The 22,604-nt window shown below is 40.4% G+C and overlaps 1 protein-coding gene across 1 annotated transcript in view; it reads left to right on the top strand.

Annotated features, from left to right (window-relative positions):
* MYH15 (myosin heavy chain 15) overlaps window positions 1–22,604 on the top strand; it is a gene marked incomplete at both ends in the record, with an annotated part of 190,996 nt that overhangs the window by 167,290 nt on the left and 1,102 nt on the right. The window contains 5 exon segments of the mRNA XM_081235333.1: window positions 1,084–1,119; window positions 1,123–1,188; window positions 20,427–20,473; window positions 20,475–20,520; window positions 21,481–21,666. Of these exon segments, the coding sequence (XP_081091459.1) occupies window positions 1,084–1,119; window positions 1,123–1,188; window positions 20,427–20,473; window positions 20,475–20,520; window positions 21,481–21,666 (381 nt within the window).

Here is a 22,604-nt window from a genome sequence, read left to right as displayed (position 1 = left end):
TACATCCATATCATCACACTGATTAGAAAGGAGTGAGGAAGAGCTCTGTAATGTCCCAGAGATCATGGCTAGTGGTATAATGATGAAAAAAGGTACAGGCGATGTTGAGAGTATACAAACTTCTGTGCAAGAAAGAGGGGAAATATGAAGACATGCACACATGCTTGTATTTTCAAAAAGAATTGGTGACAGAGTAAAACAAGGACTAATAAAAACAGTTACTCATAGGAGGAGAACACAGAGATAAAAGCTAGACCTTCTGAATGCAACTTGCGTAGTTGGTGTGATTGCAAAATCATATGAAACACACCCTCCCCCTTCAACCCCCTACCCCGTGTGCTGCTTTATGTCTCTCCATACCACTTATCACCATCTAACATAGTCTCTATTTTACTTTGTTTCGTTTGTGTGTTTCCCTTCCTTAGAATGGATGCTTATAGAGGGGAGAGATTTTTGTCTGTTTTGTTCCCTGCTGTATCCCTGGCCCTGGTGTCTGGTGCATAGTAGGCAACAAATATTTGTTGACTGAATATTATGTTAACCTTGGTTGTATAACTCTGTAAGGCTGCAGGCCAGCTGTTCATCTGCACTACAGCTCTCCCACAAAGCAGGGCTATGGGGCTGTGGGTGACATATGTGTGACAAAAACTCAGAGTCTGAATTCTTTAGAGCGTCAGAGCTTAACATGGAGAAAGAAGCTTAAGATGAGGCAGTATATTGGCTGAATCCTTCAAGAGTGCTATATATAGCTTATTCTCTCTATATACTTACGTACATTCGTAATACATACGTGTGTGTAATTTTGTAATCCAAGAGGGGAAGTTTATCACCTCTGCATGGATTAGCCTTTCACATCCTTGAGTCTAAACAGCCCTTTTATGAGCTCACATCGTTCGGCCAGCTCACTTTTGGCAAGGCGGTTTTCCCAGAGAGTTTGCCCTGTTTCACCACGGCCAGAATGAGAGTGCACCCGTCTTCCCTGATGGTGTCACTATTTCAAATGATCCTGCCGACAGGCAAATGCAATGCCCGCCTGGCTTGCTGGCTGCCCGCCTGTCATCTGAGACCGTGGTTTGCTTGCAGGTCCGTGAACTGGATGGTGAACTGGAAAACGAAGTCTGACGCATCGTGGAGGCCCAGAGGGGAGCCCGCAGGTTTGGGCGATGCATCAAAGAGCTGACCCACCAGGTACTCCAGAAAGCCACTCCCTGTTCACCTGGCTGCGCTCTACCCTGGGCAGATGTGCTCCTTCAAGTCTGAAACGACCCCCTAGGTCTCCTGTAGTTCTCTCTCCATCTTTGCTCTCCTTCAGCGGGAGACATCAACCTTCCCTTCCAGAGCTCCTGTGCTATTATTGGTTTGGGATAGTCCCTTTTCAGAGCTCTCAGGAAGCAAAATGTGAGCAGCAAGTTGCAATTAGAAGTGAAAAGCTATTTATACGTCCTTGTTTTTTCGCACATAATGCCTGCAGCACTTTCAGAAAGTCGTCTTCCGGTGAGAGGCTGAGTGAGAACAATGAGTAAATGAAGTGACTGGCAGAGACGGGGAAGGGGGGGCGACTCAGCCATCAGGTTGCATGGGACGCTAGCTAAATTGGAGCAGGTGACATTTCCACTCTTGTTTTCTGGCCTCATGAACACTCCAGGCCACCGAGGACTCTGGTGCTGGTGCCAAGTGGAAACACAGCAAATGCTGAGAGGCCCCTGCAGCTTTCTGACTGTTTCCCTGTGGACTAGCCTTGGTCTAAGCAAATAACTGAAAAGAAGTGGGCAGACTTCTTACCAGTAACTAATGTATTGCCAAAATAGCAACGTACTCCTTCACTTGTGTTTTCATTTTCTAGCCTTTCTTCCCTTTTCTTCAAATGGAGAAGACCAGAGATTCCATGGTAGCAGAGGCACAGTCTTGCTCACCACTCTGGGCCCAGCACCTTCCTAGCACAGAGTAAGTGCACGTGTTTCAGTTGTTAAACACAGATGCCAAAGGTCACTTTCTAGCCCTCTCTGCTGCACAGTACAGCTTGTTCCAATGAAAAGGCAAACTCATCCTAGGTGCCCGCTTTACAGAAACGTGGACAGCACTCACGCAAGATCTGCTGGTCCCTGAGGTTGAGTTGGTGTCAAAGGCATCAATGTCTTCCTTCCTTGCAGTAGGAAGGATAGTGTTGATAAGAAAGCAGAACGCTTCAGAAGCATCATCTTGGGCTAATTAAGATGAAATGAAGTGAGCTATTTGCACAGTTCTTCTTTGCTGAATAAGTGGTTCTTTTCTAAGGCGAGTCAGTCTGACAGTGGGGAATGCGCCCATGGAATGTGTGGCTGAGGAAGTAAACACCTGGGGAACGTGAAAGGTGTGCTATTCTACTCCTTTTTTGAGCAAGGATAAGAAGACATGAGGAAGCAAAATGCTGCTTGTTAATTATGTCTGGCTCCTTCTTTCTATTTTCCTATGGATTATTCTTACAGTTTTCTTCTGTAAACAGGTTCATCATACAACAATACACCAAAGCTATACTTTCTTTGGTTTCTGTTGTCCCAAGGAATACAGTCTTATTCTATTGTATTTTTATCTTTGTTTCTTGGTAGCAGTAATCTTAGTGTTTCCCTTGTACTAGTATGGTGGTGTATTTCTTAATTTCTTCCAAGTGTCTGCCCAATGTTTAGAGTATATCTATTCAATTATGCAGTGATTTTCTGCCATCAAGTCAGATAATACCTATTGAGTACCTTTTTTTTTTTTTTTTTTTGCGGTACGCGGGCCTCTCACTGTTGTGGCCTCTCCCGTTGCGGAGCACAGGCTCTGGACGCGCAGGCTCAGCGGCCATGGCTCACGGGCCCAGCCGCTCTGCGGCATATGGGATCCTCCCGGACCGGGGCACGAACCCGTGTCCCCTGCATCGGCAGGCGGACTCTCAACCACTGCGCCACCAGGGAAGCCCCTTGAGTACCTGTTTATGCAAGATAACAGGCTAGACCCTGTCAGTTTAAAGAGACATTACAGAGCTCTCCACATTCTTTGATATCAATGCCTGGTTTTGAAATGTTCAAGGTAGATGTCGAGTCAACTCGATCTGTTCTCCTTTAACATCAAAATAACCATCAGGACTATGAGGCGGGGTGTTTTGTGATAGTACATTGTAGATGCCATTATGAAATGTCATTTTGAAAGGGCCATAAATATGGTTTTCCTTTCCTAGGAAAAATCCTCCAGGAAGATCATACTGTATTGGAAGAGGGAATCAAGTGTCACCCCATCCACAATAGTTCTATGGCCAGTCCCCACTGAGCATTTATCTTCCCCAGTATGTCCCTCTAGCATCTGGAAATTCATCCTATCTTTCTCTCTCCAGTGTCTAAAAAGGTATGCTCTAAAGCAGGACATAGGATTAGGAACCTGTGCTCGTTATAGAAGGTAAAGACAGTTTTCCTCCCCTCCTCCCACCTCTCCATCCACCTGCTCCATGTTACCTTTGTCTGCTTCCTATATTCAGGGATCTGTATGTAGATGTTATTTAATCCTTACCAATCTAAATATGGATATAGTATCTTCATTTCTAGGGATAAGAAAACAACATTTAGTCTTGGGTGTGTTCTCCAGGAAACAGATGCCAGGATGGAGTTAAAGTACAAGAGATTTATTGAAGGTAACACCTGGGAAAGATAAAGGGGAGAGCAAGCAGGCTGAGGCAGAGGAAGCTTTCAGAGCACCTTGCGAGTCTGACACCTGTGAAAGGAAAGGGTGAAGGAAGGAGGATGGGCTAGAAGGAGCCTCCGGTTGCAGTGCACCTCTGGGCAAGTCTCCGGCACATAGATTGCTGTAAGAAGTCCCATGCTGGGCAAAAATGCCGGATCCTGATAACTTGGCTGTGCCCCACTATCAGCTGGGGGCTGCTTGGGGAGTGTGTGGTCTCAGTATAAGTGCTACAGCAGATCCCAAAGGCACTGCAGTTGGAGTGTTTCAGGTCCCTGCACGCCTCACAGCTGAATGGCAGGTTGTTTTCTTGAAGGGAAATCTGAGCCCTGCACAACTATGGCAACCACAGTTACTTAATGCCTTGGTGGGAGCTGAGATGTGAACCTAAACCTAACAAAGGCTTTGCCTCCCCACGTGGGGGGAACATCAATATCAGCAGCCACCTAGCCTTTTTCAGTTTTCTTCTGTGTGGCCTCCTTTACCATATACTAAATTTACTCACCTGAGTAAATTGGTTTTAAGCACTTAAACCTCTATTGGGTTTGGAATTCCCTATGACCACATAATTCTGTGAGTCTTCAAGTTTCTTAAACCTGAGAGGTAGAGAGCTAGGCAGATTAAAACAAAGAGGGATTTTATCTAGAAAGTAGATATCTCATTTCCCCAATCTGGTTATTTCTTATATATTGGCCCCTGCCTTAGGAAGTTTAAAATTAGTAATTAATTATCTACTGTCAGATTGTACTTTAAGGTGGGAGTGGGGGAGGAGTGCTCTAGGCAACATGAAGAGTTGGTTAAACCAAACTCTCCTTCCTCCCTCCCTTCCTTCATATATATATATATATATATATATATATATATATATAAAACAGATAACATTGTATCACTTCGGAGTATACAACTTAATGATTTGATATATGTTTACATTGCAATATGATTATTACAACAAGTTTAGTTAATACCCATCACCCCACATAGTTGCAATTTTTTTTCTTGTGATGAGAACTCTTAAGATCTATTCTCTTAGCAACTTTCAAATATACAATATAGCATTGTTAACTATCGTCACCATGCTCTATATTATATTCCCAGGACTTATTCATCCTATAACTAGAAGTTTGTACCTTTTGACCACAATCACCCATTTCCCCCACCCCCCAATCACCCCCTCTGGCAGCCCCTAATCTGTTCTCATATTTATGTGAGTTCAGTTTCTTAGACTCCACATATAGATGAGATAATATAGTCTTTCTCTGACTGATTTATTTCACCTATTATAATGCCCTCAATCCATGTTGTCACAAATGACAGGGTTTCCGTCTTTTTTATGGCTGAGTAATATTCCAGTGTGTGTGTGTGTGTGTGTGTGTGTGTGTGTGTGTACACACACCACATCTTCTTTTTCTGTTCATCTGTTGATGGATACTTAGATTGCTTCCATATTTTGGTTACTGTAAATACTGTTGCTATGAACATGGGGGTGAAGATATCTTTTTGAGATAGTGATTTCATTTCCTGCAGATAAATACCTATAAGAGGAATTGCTGGATCATATGGTAGTTCTATTTTTACTTTTTTTGAGGAAACTCAATACTACTTTTCATAGTGGCTACACCAATTTGCATTCCTACCAAAAGTGTACAAGGACTCCTTTTCTTCACATTCTCACCAACACTTGTTATTTCTTATTTTTTTGATGACAGCCATTCTAACTAGTGTGAGATGATATCTCATTGTGGTCTTCATTTGCATTTCCCTGATGATTAGTGATGTTGAGTACCTTTTGATGAACCTGTTGGCCATTTGTATGTTTTCTTTGGAAAATTGTCTACTCAGATCATCTATCCATTTTTTTTTACATCTTTATTGGAGTATAATTGCTTTACAATGGTGTGTTTCTGCTTTTTAACAAAGTGAATCAGTTATACATATACATATGTTCCCATATCACTTCTCTCTTGAGTCTCCCTCCCACCCTCCCTATCCCACCCCTCTGGGTGGTCACAAAGCACCGAGCTGATGTCCCTGTGCTATGCAGCTGCTTCCCACTAGCTATCTATTTTATGTTTGGTAGTGTATATATGTCCATGCCACTCTCTCACTTTGTCACCGCTTACCCTGCCCCCTCCCCATATGCTCAAGTCCATTCTCTAGTAGGTCTGTGTCTTTATTCCTGTCTTACCCCTAGGTTCTTCATGACATTTATTATTTCTTAAATTCCATATATATGTGTTAGCATGTGGTATTTGTCTTTCTCTTTCTGACTTACTTCACTCTGTATGACAGACTCTAGGTCCATCCAGCTCATTACAAATAGCTCAGTTTCGTTTCTTTTTATAGCTGAGTAATATTCCATTGTATATATGTACCACATCTTCTTTGTCCATTCATCTGTTGATGGACACTTAGGTTGTTTCCATTTCCTGGCTATTGTAAACAGAGCTGCAATGAACATTTTGGTGCATGACTCTTTTTGAATTATGGTTTTCTCAGGGTACATGCCCAGTAGTGGGATTGCTGGGTCGTATGGTAGTTCTATTTTTCATTTTTTAAGGAACCTCCATACTGCTCTCCATAGTGGCTGTATCAATTTACATTCTCACCAACAGTGCAAGAGGGTTCCCTTTTCTCCACACCCTCTCCAGCATTTATTGTTGTAGATTTTTTGATGATGGCCATTCTGACTGGTGTGAGGTGATATCTCATTGTAGTTTTGATTTGCATTTCTCTAATGATTAATGATGTTGAGCATTCTTTCATGTATTTGTTGGCAGTCTGTATATCTTCTTTGGAGAAATGTCTATTTAGGTCTTCTGCCCATTTTTGGATTGGGTTGATTGTTTTTTTGTTATTGAGCTGCATGAGCTGCTTATAAATTTTGGAGATTAATCCTTTGTCAGTTGCTTCATTTGCAAATATTTGCTTCCATTCTGAGGGTTGTCTTTAGGTCTTGTTTATGGTTTCCTTTGCTGTGCAAAAGCTTTGCAGTTCCATTAGGTCCCATTTGTTTATTTTTGTTTTTATTTCCATTTCTTTAGGAGGAGGGTCAAAAAGGATCTTGCTATGATTTATGTCATAGAGTGTTCTGCCTATGTTTTCCTCTAAGAGTTTGATAGTGTCTGGCCTTACATTTAGATCTTTAATCCATTTTGACCTTATGTTTGTGTATGGTGTTAGGGAGTGATCTAATCTCATACTTTTACATGTCCCTGTCCAGTTTTCCCAGCACCACTTATTGAAGAGGCTGTCCTTTCTCCACTGTACATTCCTGCCTCCTTTATCAAAGATAAGGTGACCATATGTGCATGTGTTTATCTCTGGGCTTTCTATCCTGTTCCATTGATCTATCTTTCTGTTTTTGTACCAGTACCATACTGTCTTGATTACTGTAGCTTTTTACTATAGTCTGAAGTCAGGGAGCCTGATTCCTCCAGCTCCATTTTTCATTCTCAAGATTGCTTTGGCTATTCGGGTTCTTTTGTGTTTCCATAAAATTGTGAAATTTTTTGTTCTAGTTCTGTGAAAAATGCCAGTGGTAGTTTGATAGGGATTGCTTTGGGTAGTAGAGTCATTTTCACAATGTTGATTCTTCCAACCCAAGAACATGGTATATCTCTCCATCTATTTATATCATCTCTAATTTCTTTCATCACTGTCTTATAATTTTCGGCATGGAGGTCTTTTTTCTCCTTAGGTAGGTTTATTCCTAGATATTTTATTCTTTTTGTTACAGTGGTAAACGGGAGTGTTTTCTTGATTTCACTTTCAGATTTTTCATCATGAGCGTATAGGAATGCCAGAGATTTCTGTGGATTAATTTTGTATCCTGCTACATTACCAAATTCACTGATTAGCTCTAGTAGTTTTCTGTTAGCATCTTTAGGATTCTCTACGTATAGTATCATGTCATCTGCAAAAAGTGACAGTTTTACTTCTTCTTTTTTGATTTGGATTCCTTTTATTTCCTTTTCTTCTCTGATTGCTGTGGCTAAAACTTCCAAAACTATGTTGAATAAGAGTGGTGAGAGTGGGCATCCTTGTCTTGTTCCTGATCTTAGTGGAAATGCTTTCAATTTTTCACCATTGAGAACGATGTTGGCTGTGGGTTTGTCACATATGGCCTTTATTATGTTGAGGTAAGTTCCCTCTATGCCTACTTTCTGGAGCGTCTTTATCATAAATGGGTGTTGAATTTTGTTGAAAGCTTTCTCTGCATCTATTGAGATAACCATATGGTTTTTCTCCTTCAATTTGTTAATATGGTGTATCATGTTGATTCATTTGCATATATTGAAGAATCCTTGCATTCTTGGAATAAACCCCACTTGATCATGGTGTATGATCCTTTTAATGTGCTGTTGGATTCTGTTTGCTAGTATTTTGTTGAGGATTTTTGCATCTATGTTCATCAGTGATATTGGCCTGTAGTTTTCTTTCTTTGTGACATCCTTGTCTGGTTTTGGTATCAAGGTGATGGTGGCCTCGTAGAATGAGTTTGGGAGTGTTCCTCCCTCTGCTGTATTTTGGAAGAGTTTGAGAAGGATAGGTGTTAGGTCTTCTCTAAATGTTTGATAGAATTCGCCTGTGAAGCCATCTGGTCCTGGGCTTTTGTTTGTTGGAAGATTTTTAATCACAGTTTCAATTTCAGTGCTTGTGATTGGTCTGTTCATATTTTCTATTTCTTCCTGATTCAGTCTCGGTAGGTTGTGCATTTCTAAGGATTTGTCCATTTTTTCCAGGTTGTCCATTTTATTGGCATAGAGTTGCTTGTAGTAATCTCTCATGATCTTTTGTATTTCTGCAGTGTCAGTTGTTACTTCTCCTTTTTCATTTCTAATTCTATTGATTTGAGTCTTCTCCCTTTTTTCTTGATGAGTCTGGCTAATGGTTTATCAATTTTGTTTATCTTCTCAAAGAACCAGCTTTTAGTTTTATTGATCTCTGCTATCGTTTCCTTCATTTCTTTTTCATTTATTTCTGATCTGATCTTTATGATTTCTTCCCTTCTGGTATCTTTGGGAGTTTTTTGTTCTTCTTTCTCTAATTGCTTTAGGTGCAAGGTTAGGTTGATTATTCGAGATGTTTCCTGTTTCTTAAGTTGGGATTGTATTGCTATAAACTTCCCTCTTAGAACTGCTTTTGCTGCATCCCATAGGTTTTGGGTCGTCGTGACTCCATTGTCATTTGTTTCTAGGTATTTTTTTATTTCCTCTTTGATTTCTTCAGTGATCACTTCGTTATTGAGTAGTGTATTGTTTAGCCTCCATGTGTTTGTATTTTTTACAGCTCTTTTCCTGTAATTGATATCTAGTCTCATAGCATTGTGGTCTGAAAAGATACTTGATACAATTTCAATTTTCTTAAATTTACCAAGGCTTGATTTGTGACCCAAGATATGATCTATCCTGGAGAATGTTCCATGAGCACTTGAGAAAAATGTGTATTCTGTTGTTTTTGGATGGAATGTCCTATAAATATCAATTAAGTCCATCTTGTTTAACGTATCATTTAAAGCTTGTGTTTCCTTATTTATTTTCATTTTGGATGATCTGTCCATTGGTGAAAGTGGGGTGTTAAAGTCCCATCCTATGAGTGTTTTACTGTCGATTTCCCCTTTTATGGCTGTTAGTATTTGCCTTATGTATTGAGGTGCTCCTATGTTGGGTGCATAAATATTTACAATTGTTATATCTTCTTCTTGGATCGATCCCTTGATGATTATGTAATGTCCTTCTTTGTCTCTTCTAATAGTCTTTATTTTAAAGTACATTTTGTCTGATATGAGAATTTCTACTCCAGCTTTCTTTTGGTTTCCATTTGCATGGAATATCTTTTTCCATCCCCTCACTTCCAGTCTGTATGTGTCTCTAGGTCTGAAGTGGGTCTCTTGTAGACAGCATATATATGGGTCTTGGTTTTGTATCCATTCATCCAGTCTGTGTCTTTTGGTGGGAGCACTTAATCCATTTACATTTAAGGTAATTATTGATATGTATGTTCCTATTCCCATTTTCTTAATTTTTCTGGGTTTGCTATTGTAGGTCTTTTCCTTCTCTTGTGTTTCTGCCTAGAGAAGATCCTTTAACATTTGTTGTTAAGCTGGTTTGGTGGTGCTGAACTCTCAGCTTTTGCTTGTCTGTAAACATTTTAATTTCTCCATCAAATCTGAATGAGATCCTTGATGGGTAGAGTAATCTTGGTTGTAGGTTTTTCTCCTTCATCACTTTAAAAATGTCCTGCCAGTCCCTTCTGGCTTGCAGAGTTTCTGCTGAAAGATCAGCTGTTAACCTGATGGGGATTCCCTTGTGTGTTATTTGTTGTTTTTCCCTTGCTGCTTTTAATATGTTTTCTTTGTATTTAATTTTTGACAGTTTGATTAATATGTGTCTTGGCATGTTTCTCCTTGGATTTATCCTGTATGGGACTCTCTGTGCCTCCTGGACTTGATTAAGTATTTCCTTTACCATATTAGGGAAGTTTTCAACTATAATCTCTTCAAATATTTTCTCAGTCCCTTTCTTTTTCTCTTCTTCTTCTGGAACCCCTATAATTCGAATGTTGGTGCGTTTAATGTTGTCCCAGAGGTCTCTGAGACTGTCCTCTGTTCTTTTCATTCTTTTTTCTTTATTCTGCTCTGCAGTAATTATTTCCACTATTTTATCTTCCAGGTCACTTATCCGTTCTTCTGCCTCAGTTATTCTGCTATTGATCCCTTCTAGAGTATTTTTAATTTCATTTATTGTGTTTTTCATCATTGCTTGTTTCATCTTTAGTTCTTCTAGGTCCTTGTTAAATGTTTCTTGCATTTTCTCTATTCTATTTCCTAGATTTTGGATCATCTTTACTATCATTATTCTGATTTTTTTTCAGGTAGATTGACTATTTCCTCTTCATTTGTTAGGTCTGGTGGGTTTTTATCTTGCTCCTTCAACTGCTGTGTGTTTTTCTTTCTTCTCATTTTTCTTATCTTACTGTGTTTGGGGTCTCCTTTTTGCAGGCTGCAGGTTTGCAGTTCCCGTTGTTTTTGGTGTCTGTCCCCAGTGGCTAAAGTTGGTTCAGTGGGTTGTGTAGGATTCCTGGTGGAGGGGACTAGTACCTGTGTTCTGGTGGATGAGGCTGGATATTGTCTTTCTGGTGGGCAGGTCCATGTCTGTTGGTGTGTTTTGGGGTGCCTGTGGCCTTATTATGTTTTTAGGCAGCCTCTCTGCTAATGGGTGAGGTTGTGTTCCTGTCTTGCTAGCTGCTTGGCATAGGGTGACCAGCACTGTAGTTTGCTGGTCGTTGACTGAAGCTGGGTGCTGGTGTTGAGATGGAGATCTCTGGGAGATTTTCGCTGTTTGATATTACGTGAGCTGGGAGGTGTCTTGTGGACCAGTGTCCTGAAGTTGGCTCTCCCACCTCAGAGGCACAGCACTGACTCCTGGCTGCAGCACTAAGAGCTTTTCATTCACACGGCTCAGAATAAAAGGGAGAAAAAGTAGAAAGAAAGAAAGAGGATAAAAGAAAATAAAATAAAGTAAGGTAAAAGAAAATTAAAGTTATTAAAATAAAAAAATATTTATTAAGAAAAAAAAACGGATGGATAGAACCCTAGGACAAATGGTGAAAGCAAAGCTATACAGACAAAGTCTCACACAGAAGCATACACATACACACTTTACAAAAAGAGGAAAAGGGGAAAAAATAATAAATCTTGCTCTCAATGTCCACCTCCTCAATTTGGGATGATTCGTTGTCTATTCAGGTATTCCACAGATGCAGGGTACATCAAGTTGATTGTCGAGATTTAATCCACTGCTCCTGAGGCTGCTCGAGAGATTTCCCTTTCTCTTCTTTGTTCTCACAGCTCCCGGGGTTCAGCTTTGGATTCGGCCCCGCCTCTGCCTGTAGGTCGCTGGAGGGCGTCTGTTCTTTGTTCAGACAGGACGTGGTTAAAGGAGCTGCTGATTCGGGGGCTCTGGCTCACTCAGGCCGGGGGGAGGGAGGGGTACGAAGTGCGGGGTGAGCCTGCGGCGGCAGAGGCCGGCGTGACGTTGCACCAGCCTGAGGCGCGCTGTGCGTTCTCCCGGGGAAGCTGTCCCTGGATCACGGGACCCTGGCAGTGGCAGGCTGCATAGGCTCCCGGGAGGGGAGGTGTGGAGAGTGACCTGTGCTCGCACACTGGCTTCTTGGTGGCGGCAGCCTTAGCGTCTCATGCCCATCTCTGGGGACCGCGCTTTTAGCTGCGGCTCGTGCCCGTCTCTGGCACTCCCTTAAGCAGCGCTCTTAATCCCCTCTCTTCGCGCACCAGGAAACAAAGAGGGAAGAAAAAGTCTTTTGCCTCTTCGGCAGGTCCAGACTTTTCCCTGGACTCCCTCCCGGCTAGCCGTGGTGCACTAACCCTTTCAGGCTGTGTTCACGCCACCAACCCCAGTCCTCTCCCTGTGCTCCGACTGAAGCCCGAGCCTCAGCTTCCAGCCCCGCCGCCCTGGCGGGTGAGCAGACAAGCCTCTCGGGCTGGTTAGTGCTGGTCAGCACCGATCCTCTGTGCGGGAATCTCACCGCTTTGCCCTCCGTACCCCTGTTGCTGCGCTCTCCTCCATGGTTCCGAAGCTTCCCCCCTCCGCCACCCGCAGTCTCCGCCTGCAAAGGGGCTTCTAGTGTGTGGAAACGTTTGCTCCTTCACGGCTCCCTCCCACTGGTGCCGGTCCCGCCCTATTCTTTTGTCTGTTTATTCTTTTTTCTTTTGCCCTGCCCAGGTACGTGGGGAGTTTCTTGCCATTTGGGAGGTCTGAGGTCTTCTGCCAGCGTTCAGTAGGTGTTCTGTAGGAGTTGTTCCACATGTAGATGTATTTCTGATGTATGTGTGGGGAGGAAGGTGATCTCCATGTCTTACTCTTCTGCCATCTTCGCCCTCTCTCCATCTATCCATTTTTAATCAGGTTTTTAATTTTTTTGATATTCAGTTGTGTAATTTCTTTATTTTTTTAGATATTAACCTCTTCTCAGATAAATGATGTGAAAATATTTTCTCCCATTCCATAAGTTGCCTTTTCATTTTGTTGATAGTTTCCTTTGCTGTGTAGAAGTTTTAAAGTTTGATGTAGTCCCACTTGTTTATTTTTGCTTCTATTGCTTTTGCTTTTGGCGTCAAATAAAAAAATCCTTGTCAAGACCAATGTGATGGAGCTTACCCTCTGTGTTGTCTTCTAGGAGTCTTATGATTCCAGGTCTTAGATTCAAATTTGTATCCATTTTGAGTTCATTTTTATGTATGGTGTAAGATAATGGTCAAATTTCATTCTTTTGCATATGGCTGTCCAATTTTCCCAACACCGTTTATTGTAGAGGTGGCTGTCTTTTACCCATTATATGTTCCTGACTCATTTGTCATAAATTGGCCATTTATATATGAGTATTTCTGGGCTCTCTTTTCTGTTCAGTTGATCTACATGTCTGTTTTTATTCCAATACCATAATGTTTCAATTACTATACCTTCGTAATATGTTTGAAATTGAAATCAGGGAGCATGATGCCTTCAGCTTTATTCTTCTTTCCAAGATTGCTTTGGCTATTTGGGGTCTTTTGTGGTTCCATTCTATTTCTGTGAAAGGTGCCATTGTTATTATGGTAGTGATTGAATGACTTTGTAGATTGCTTTGGGTAGTATGGATATTTTAACATTAATTCTTCCAATCCATGAACACAGAGTATCTTTCCACTTATTTGTGTCTTCTTCAATTTCTTTCATTAATGTCTTGTAGTTTTCAGTGTGAAAATCTTTCACTCCCCTTGGTTAAATTTATTCCTAAGTATTTTATTCTTTTTGTTGCAATTATAAATGGTATTATTTTCTTAATTTCTCTTTGTGATAGTTCATATTAGTGTACAGAAACATAACTGATTTTTGTATAATGATTTTGTATCCTGCAAATTTACTGAATCATTTTATTAGTTCTAACAGTTTTATTGAAGTCTTTAGGGTTTTCTATATAAAATATGTCATCTGTAAAGAGAGAGACTTTTACTTCTTCCTTTCCAATATGGATGCCTTTTATCTCTTTTTCTTGCCCAATTGCTCTGACTGGGACTTCCAGTACTATGTTGGATAAAAGTAGCAAGAATGGACATCCCTGTCTTGTTCCTGATCTGAGAGGGAAAGATTTCAGTTTTTCTTCACTGAGTATTATGACAGGTTTGGGTTTGTCATATATGACCTTTACTATGCTGAGGTATTTCCCCTCTATATCTACTTTGTTTAGAGGTTTTATCATAAATGAATGTTACATATTGTCAAATATTTTTTGCTGACATTTTTGAGATGATCATATGATTTTTACCCTTCATTTTGTTAATGTGGTGTATCACATTTATTGATTTGCAGATGTTGAACCATCCTTGCATCACTGGAACAAATCCTACTTGATCATGGTGTATGATTCTTTTAATGTATTGTTGAATTCAGTTTGCTAATATTTTTTGAGGATTTTTGCATCTATATGCATCAGGGATATTGGCCTATGGTTTTCTTTTTTCGTGATGTCCTCTTCCAGTTTTGGTATCAGGGAAATCCTGACCTCAGAAAATGAGTTTGGAAGTATTCCCTACTCTTCTATTTTTTGGTATAGTTGAGAAAATATTGGTATTCTTCTTTAAATGTTTGGTAGAATTCACCAGTGAAGCTGTCTGGTCCTGGACTTTTTATGTTGGGAGGTTTTTGATTACTGATTTAATGACCTAACTAGCAATTGGTCTGTTCAGATTTTCCATTTCTTCATGATTCAGTCATGGTAGGTTGTATGTTGTAAAATTTATCCATTTCTTCTAGGTTGTCCAAACTGTTGGTACATAATTGTTCCTAGTAGTCTCTTATGATCCTTTGTATTTCTATGGTATCAGTTATAACATCTCCTCTTTCATGTCTGATTTTATTTGAGTCCTCTCTCTTTTTTTCTTGGTGAGTCTAGTTAAGGGCTTGTCAATTTTGCTTATCTTAAAAAACAGCTCTTAGCTTCCTTGATCTTTTCTACTGTTTTTTTTTAATCTCTGTTTATTTCCACCTTGATTTTTGTTAACTTCCTTCCTTCTATTAACTTTGGGCTTCATTTGCTCTTCTTTTTCTAGTTCCTTGAGGTGTAAAATTAGGTTGTTTATTTGAGGTTTTTCTTGTTTCCAAAATGTAGGCATTGGGACTTCCCTGGCAGTCCAGTAGTTAAGATTCCATGCTTTCCAGCTCATGCAGCTCAATATCAAAAAAACAAACAACCCAATCCAAAAATGGGCAAACGACCTAAATAGACATTTCTCCAAAGAAGATATACAGATTTCCAACAAACACATGAAGGAATGCTCAACATCATTAATCATTTGAGAAATGCAAATCAAAACTACAATGAGATATCATCTCACACTGGTCAGAATGGCCATCATCAAAAAATCTACAAACAATAAATGCTGGAGAGGGTGTGGAGAAAAGGGAATCCTCTTGCACTGTTGGTGGGAATGTAAATTGATACAGCCACTATGGAGAACAGTATGGAGGTTCCTTAAAAAACTAAAAATAGAACTACCATACAACCCAGCAATCCCACTACTGGGCATGTACCCTGAGAAAACCATAATTCAGAGGGAGTCATGTACCACAATGTTCATTGCAGCTCTATTTACAGTAGCCAGGACATGGAAGCAACCTAAGTGTCTATCAACAGATGAATGGATAAAGAAGATGTGGCACATATATACAATGGAATATTACTCAGCCATAAAAAGAAACGAAATTGAGTTATTTGTAGTGAGGTGGATGGACCTAGAGTCTGTCATACAGAGTGAAGTCAGAAAGGGAAAAACAAATACCATATGCTAACACATACATATGGAATCTAAGAAAAAAAATGGTCATGAAGAACCTAGGGGCAAGACGGGAATACAGATGCAGACCTACTAGAGAATAGACTTGAGGTTATGGGGAAGGGGAAGGGGAAGCTGGGACAAAGTGAGAGTGGCATGGACATATATACACTACCAAATGCAAAATAGATAGCTAGTGGGAAGCAGCTGCATAGCACAGGGAGATCAGCTCGGTGCTTTGTGACCACCTAGAGGGGTGGGATAGGGAGGGTGAGAGGGAGGGAGATGCAAGAGGGAAGAGATATGGGGATATATGTATATGTATAATTGATACACTTTGTTATTAAGGAGAAGCTAACACACCCATTGTAAAGCAATTATACTCCAATAAAGACATTTAAAAATTTAAAAGATTCCATGCTTCCACTGCAGGGGGCATAGGCTTGATCCCCAGTCAGGGAACTAAGGTCTTGTATGCCATGTGGCGCAGCCTAAATAAATAAATACATTTATCACTATGAACTTCCCTCTTAGAACTGCTTTTGCTGAGTCTCATAAGTTTTCATATGTTGTATTTTCATTTTCATTTGTCTCAAGGTATTTTTTATTTCTCTTTTGATTTCTTCTTTGACCCATTGGTTGTTCAGTAGCATGTTATTTAATCTCCATATATTTGTAAATTATTATTTTTTTCTTGTAATTGGTTTCTAGTTTTATACATTGTGGTCAGAAAAGATACTCAGCATGATTTCAATCCTTTTAAATTTATTAAGAGTTTTTTTGTGGCCTAACATATCATGTATCCTGGAGAATGTTTTATGTGTGCTTGAAAATAATGTTTATTCTGTTGCTTTTGAATGAAATGTTCTTCATATGTCTAAGTCCATCTGATCTAACATGTCATTTAAGGCCAATGTTTCTTTAATGATTTTTTGTCTGCATGATCTATCTTTCTATGAAAGTGGGGTATTGAAGCCCCGTATGTTAATTGCTGTTTATTTCTTCCTTTAGGCCTGTTAATATTTGTTTTATAGATTTGGATACTCCTATGTTGGTGCATAAATATTCACAAATGTTGTATCATATTGTTAGATTTACCCCTTTATCATTATATAATGACCCATTTTGTCTCTTATTAGCCTTTGTCTTAAAGTCTACTTTCTCTGATATAAGTATAGCTACCCCACCTTTATTTTGGTTTCATTTGCATGGAATATCTTTTTCCATCCCTTTACTTTCAGTCTGTGTGAGCCCTTATATCTAAAATGAGTCTTTTGTAGGCAGCAGATAGATAGGTCTTGTTTTTTAATCTACTTGGCCACTCTGTGTGGAGTAGAGAATTTAGTCCATTTACATTTAAAGTAATGACTGATAGGTATGTACTTATTGCCCATTTGTTAATTGTTTTCCGACTGTTTTGTAAGTCCTTTGTTCTTTTTGTCTTCTCTTGTTCTCTTCAGTTGTGCTTTGATAATTTTCTGTAGTGGTATGCTAGATTCCTTTATGTTTTTCTTTTGTGTATCTACTATAGGGCTTTGCTTTGTGGTTACCATGAGGCTTACATAAAACAACCTGTATTTATAACAGTCTATTTCAAGTTGATAACAACTTAAGTTTTGTTGCATTCTAAAGGTCTACGTTTTAATCTCTCCCCACCTATGTTTTATATTTTTGATGTCACAATTTACATCTTTTTATCTTGTATATTCATTAGCAAGTTTTTGTAGTATAGTTATTTTTACCATTTTTGTCTCTTAATCCTACATAGTAGATTTATAAGTGTTTATCTACCACCGTTACAATATTAGATTATTCTGAATTTAACCTATATTTATCTTTATCAGTGAGATTTATACATTACTGTTACACATGAGTGTCCTTCTGTTTCAGCTTAAAGTCCCTTAAACATTTCTTGTACGGCCAGTATAGTGGTGCTGAACTTCAGCTTTTGCTTATCTAGAAAACTGTTTATCTTTCCTTCAATTCTGAAGGACAACTTTGCCATTAGAGAATTCTTAATTGGAAGTTTTTTTCTTTTAGCACTTTGAATATATTGTGCCACTTTCTTCTGGCCTAGAAAGTTCCTGCTGAAAAATCTGATAGTATTATGGAAGTTTCCTTTGTATGTAACAAGTAGTTTTTCTCTTGCTACTTTTAAGATTCTCTCTTTGTCTTTAACTTTTGACTATTTAATATAGTCTTGGTGTGGGTCTCTGTGGGTTCATCTCATTGGGAATTCCAGGCTTCCTGAATCTGGATGTCTGTTTCCCTCCTAGGTTAAGGAAGTTTTCAGCCATTATTTTTTCAAATCACTTTTATGCCCCTTTCTTTCTCTCTTCCCCTTCTGAGACCCTTATAATGCAAATGCTGGTCCACTTGATGTTATTCCATAAGTCCCTTATGCTGTCTTTACTCATTTTCTTTTTTTTCCCTACTTTAATGGGATGAAGTCCACTGCCCTGTCTTGAAGTTCAATGATCCTTTCTTCTGCTTCATCTAGTCTACTGTTGAATGCCTCTATTATATATATATATATATATTTTTTTTTGCGGTACGCGGGCCTCTCACTGTTGTGGCCTCTCCCGTTGCGGAGCACAGGCTCCGGACGCCCACGCTCAGTGGCCATGGCTCACGGGCCCAGCCACTCCACGGCATGTGGGATCTTCCCAGACGGGGCACGAACCCGTGTCCCCTGCATCAGCAGGCGGACTCTCAACCACTGCGCCACCAGGGAAGCCCTATTATATTTTTTAATTCAGTTATTCTATTCTTCATCTCTGTGATTTCTGTTTGGGGTACTTTCTTATATTTTCTCATTTTTGAAATGTTCACTTTGTTCATGCATTGTTCTCCTGAGCTTGGTGAGTATGTTCATGACCATTATTTTGAACTCTTTATCAGGTAAATCACTTTATCCTTTTCTGGGGTTTTATCTTGTTCCTTCATTTGGAACATATTCCTTTGTTTCTTAATTTTTTTTTACTCTGTGTTGGTTTATATGCATCAGATAAAACAACTACCTCTCCCAGTCTTGAATGAGTAGTCTCATGTAAGAGAATATCTTTATTGTTCAACCCTACCCTAGCTCTTGGTTGTCTCTGAAAACTTTGTGGTTGTCCAAGTGGCCTTCTTTGTTCTTAGTGGCTCCCAGTAGTTGAGGGTGTCCAAAAGCTGTCAGTGTCCCTCAGTCCAAGAGCTGTCAGTGTCCCTCAGTCAGTAGCTAGATGCAGGCTGATTGGAAGCCATACCCTCAGGTGGGAGCTTTTAAAGCATGCAAATATACCTCTTCCAGGAAAGACTGGGGGATGGGAATTTCTGTTTCCTCTGTTCTGACCCTTGGGGTGACAGCCAGTTAAGAACTGTTTCTTTGTTTGCTACCATCCTGTTGTACCTGTGAACACAAGCCCTGCTGGTCACTGGAGACAGGATATCAAGGAATGTATCCTCTGGGCATCAGCTACAAAAGTCAGTGTACCAGACCTGTGCATAAGCTCCTTTCTCAGAGATACTGGTGACCTGGGTGGGGCATGTGAAGATGGTACCCACTGGCTTTCCCAGGCATTTCAGTCTTCTGCTACTGCCCTGGAAGGAGCGGGTGGTTGCTAGTTGGAAACTCTGTTTGTTGCAGTACTGTAGGACCCATGAACATAAGTCCTGCTGGCCACCAGAGCCAAGCTTTCAAGGGGTGTCCCCTGGGCAGCAGCTGTAAAAACTGGGCCACCAAATATGTGCACAAGTTCCTTTGCAAGAGATACCAGCATCTTGGAGTGAGGCAGAGGGACAGTGTGGAGATGGTGCCCACCAGCCTCCCTGGTCTCTGGAGAGTAATGCAGTCAGTCCTTGATGTATGTTAAATTAGAAACCTTTCCCTTGGGCCGAAGCTACTAAGAGAAGCAAATAGGCCTCTTTCAAGAAAACACTGGGCATTTCTGTCTGCTGCCTGTGTGGTGTGTCCTGGGGGATAATGGTTAAACCTAGCAAGGAGGGAACAAGCAGGATAGCTATGGAGGCATAGGAGATGAGACTAGTTGGAGTGAAGGGAGTTTGTGGAGGGCCATGGGAGGTAAGTGGAGAAACCATGAAAGCCACCAAAAAAGTTGGTACTTGATGGAATAGGTAAAATGGAGCCAGAAGAAATTTTTGAGCAGTGGGGGTATGTCTTGGGTAAATTATTTATCTCAGTCATCAGCCAGTTAAGACACTTTCTTCTTCAGGGAAGTTCAACAGCTCCAAAGTGGAGATACTCTAGTTAAAAGGTGTAGGAAAGGGGGTGACATGCAGAGCCTTCCTACATGTCTGTCTCTCCACTGCTTTCTCTTCAGAATACCCAGGGCTTCACAGAGCATGGTTGAGAAACACCACCTCACTAGATTTTCTTTCTCCAGCCCAAGGCTGGATTGCAATGGAAGCAATGAGAACACACCAAAGTGTCCCCACAGCTTATGGAATTTTCTTCCCTATCTCTGCTGATGCCCACACCAGAATTCCAGAAAATTTAAACTTTCCTGTAGTTCCATTATCCAAAGCCAAGGATCAACTAGAAAGTTCAAGGGAGGAATTGATTTGATGGGGGTTGGAGGTGGGCACTGAGAAACCACAGGCAGATGTGGCTTGGCTGGGATGGGAGGGCTGAAGACCAAATTGAAACTAGTGGCTTTAACTTCCATTTTAGCAAAGGCTGGGAGTTCTGTGGTGGATCAGGAGAAATGACTGTCATTACTCTGAGCTGTGTTTATTAATCTCTTAGAACTTGGGATGAGTAGAGTTAAACCCATTTTTCAAATCATAACTCTAAATTTGGTGTTTAATAAAATCTCCTTACTCTCATTTCCTCATGTGGGGCTACACCCAATGCATACTGCTGGATCCTTCAAATCACCTTCACATACATACCTATACATTGCAGGCAGAGGAAGATAAGAAAAATATGAGCAGGATGCAGACTCTGATGGATAATCCAGCTAAACGTACAAAGTTATAAGCAGGAAATTGAGGCAGTGGTAAGTACCTGAGGCATTTGCAGCCTCATGGATTTCCTAGCCATTTACTTTTGATTAATGGAGATATGTGGCCCTAAGCTAGATGAGCAGCTTGTCAGAGAGGACCAGCTCAGCTTAAAGTCTGCTCATTCTGTTTTTTCTCATGCTAGAATTATTACCTATGGTTAAAATTTGTGCAACTTTTCCCTCCAGGGAGCCAGAGCTCTCTCCCTTGACCTTGTGGTTATGCCCATACATGTGCATTGCAAAAAAATGAGCCAAATAAGAGCATGGTATCATGTAAAGATGGAAAAGTTTTGGTTGGGTAATCACCCTGAGACCCTCCTCACCCTAGGGCTTTCCTCACTCTAAAACCTTGCTTGAACATAAATGCAGCTCACAGTCCTTTTTTTCCTGATGCGCCTGGACATAACTGTGGCCAAAACTACCATCTCTTGAAATGTACTTGTCAACCCTGGTTAGTAGCCATAGCACCATGGAATGTAATTGATAAGCACCATATATATTGGCTTATGCCTAATAATAATATATCTTGAAGGGTTTTGAATTGATTATTTAAATGCTTTGGGCTAAAATACTGCTATGTCTAATAATTACCTGTTGACCCTTATAATTGTAAAGACAAGCTCCCTCTACCCAGAATAGGATGTTAAACTGATTACAAAACAAATAACTGTGGTTAATCTATCACATACCAAATCTGTGAAAGCTGGACTACATCCAGTTGGTGGAAAGTGCTGACCATGTTCTAAATTTCCAGGGAACAACAGTTATAAAATGGATCTGGTGCCTGCTAGGAATCTGAATCCATATATATCATACCCAAATATGATATTCCATTCAATACTCAGAAGTTTAGATTCCTTCACACATTTTTCAACTTTCTAATGTCAGAGCAGAACAAAAATATGACTAGTAGGCTCAGGGATTCCTTTTTTTTTTCATTTTTTATTTTTACAGGAAGCAGAAGCTAGTCAATACCTTTCCAAGTATAAGAAGCAGCAACATAAGTTGATTGAAGCTAAGGAAAGGGCAGAGATAGCCGAATCTCAAGTTAATAAGCTCAAGATTAAAGCAAAAGAGTTTGGGGAAAAGGTACATCAGATATTCAGCTCTGCTCTAACTTTTAAAGCACTTGTGTTTCAGGTTCATGTCATCACATGGAAATTTCTTGTTTCTCTCTTTAAAGGCTTTTAAAAAACTACATTAAAAAACAGGTTCTGACAAAATCTTCCTATATTTATTAATTCTACTTGTCCAGGTAGTATGAAGCACTAAGCATTTGAGTGGGATGCACACTGTATTTACGCTTCTCAAATGCTTAATTCTAGGTTAATGTGCAGGCTCTGAGCTCCAGGGCCTAGATTCATGTGGGTAGAACCGTCAGAAGTCCAGGGAGCAACGATGATTAAAGAAGCACAGATGGATCTGCTTGAAATTCTAAGTGAACTCCTTCTATTGTGGGTAAGTATGTGACTTTGTATCATATTGACATGGAGACCCCAGGCGGACACGTTTAAAATTGAGGCCATGAATGAGAAAAAATGGAAGAGTCCTGCTTTTTAGCTATCTTCCCTAAAACAGAGAAAGGGACTGTCTACATCTCTGGTCCCCCAAACTTTAGTTCTGATCCAGTAGTAGGGGCCAGTGCCCTAATTTTCCTGGTAAAGTGATAGAGTGACAGAGAGCACTAAACTATAGGCTTGGCAGGGTCATTGTCTTAGTCTGTTCAGGCTGCCATAACAGAATACCAGAGACTGAATGGCTTACAAACTACAAACATTTCTCACAGTTCTGGAGGCTGGGAAGTCCAAGGTCATGGTACTGGCAGATTTGGTATCTGGTGAGGGCCACTTCCTTGTAGACGCCCTCTTCCCACTGTAACCTCCCATGGTAGAAAGGGAAGGAAGAAGCTCTCTGGGGTCTTTTTTGCATAAGGGCATTAATCCCAGTCACGAGGACTCAACCCTCATGACCTAATAATTTCCCAAAGGCCCCATCTCCTACTACCATCACCATGGGGGTTAGGATTTCAACCTATGAATTTTGTGGGCGGGGACACAAACTTCATACTGTGGCAGTTA

Source organism: Mesoplodon bidens (genome assembly GCF_964165515.1).
Source record: "Mesoplodon bidens genome assembly, chromosome: 5".
NCBI classification, from domain to species: domain Eukaryota; kingdom Metazoa; phylum Chordata; class Mammalia; order Artiodactyla; family Ziphiidae; genus Mesoplodon; species Mesoplodon bidens.
Note: the sequence above shows the minus strand (reverse complement) of the source record. Positions and strands in the feature narration are given on the sequence as shown.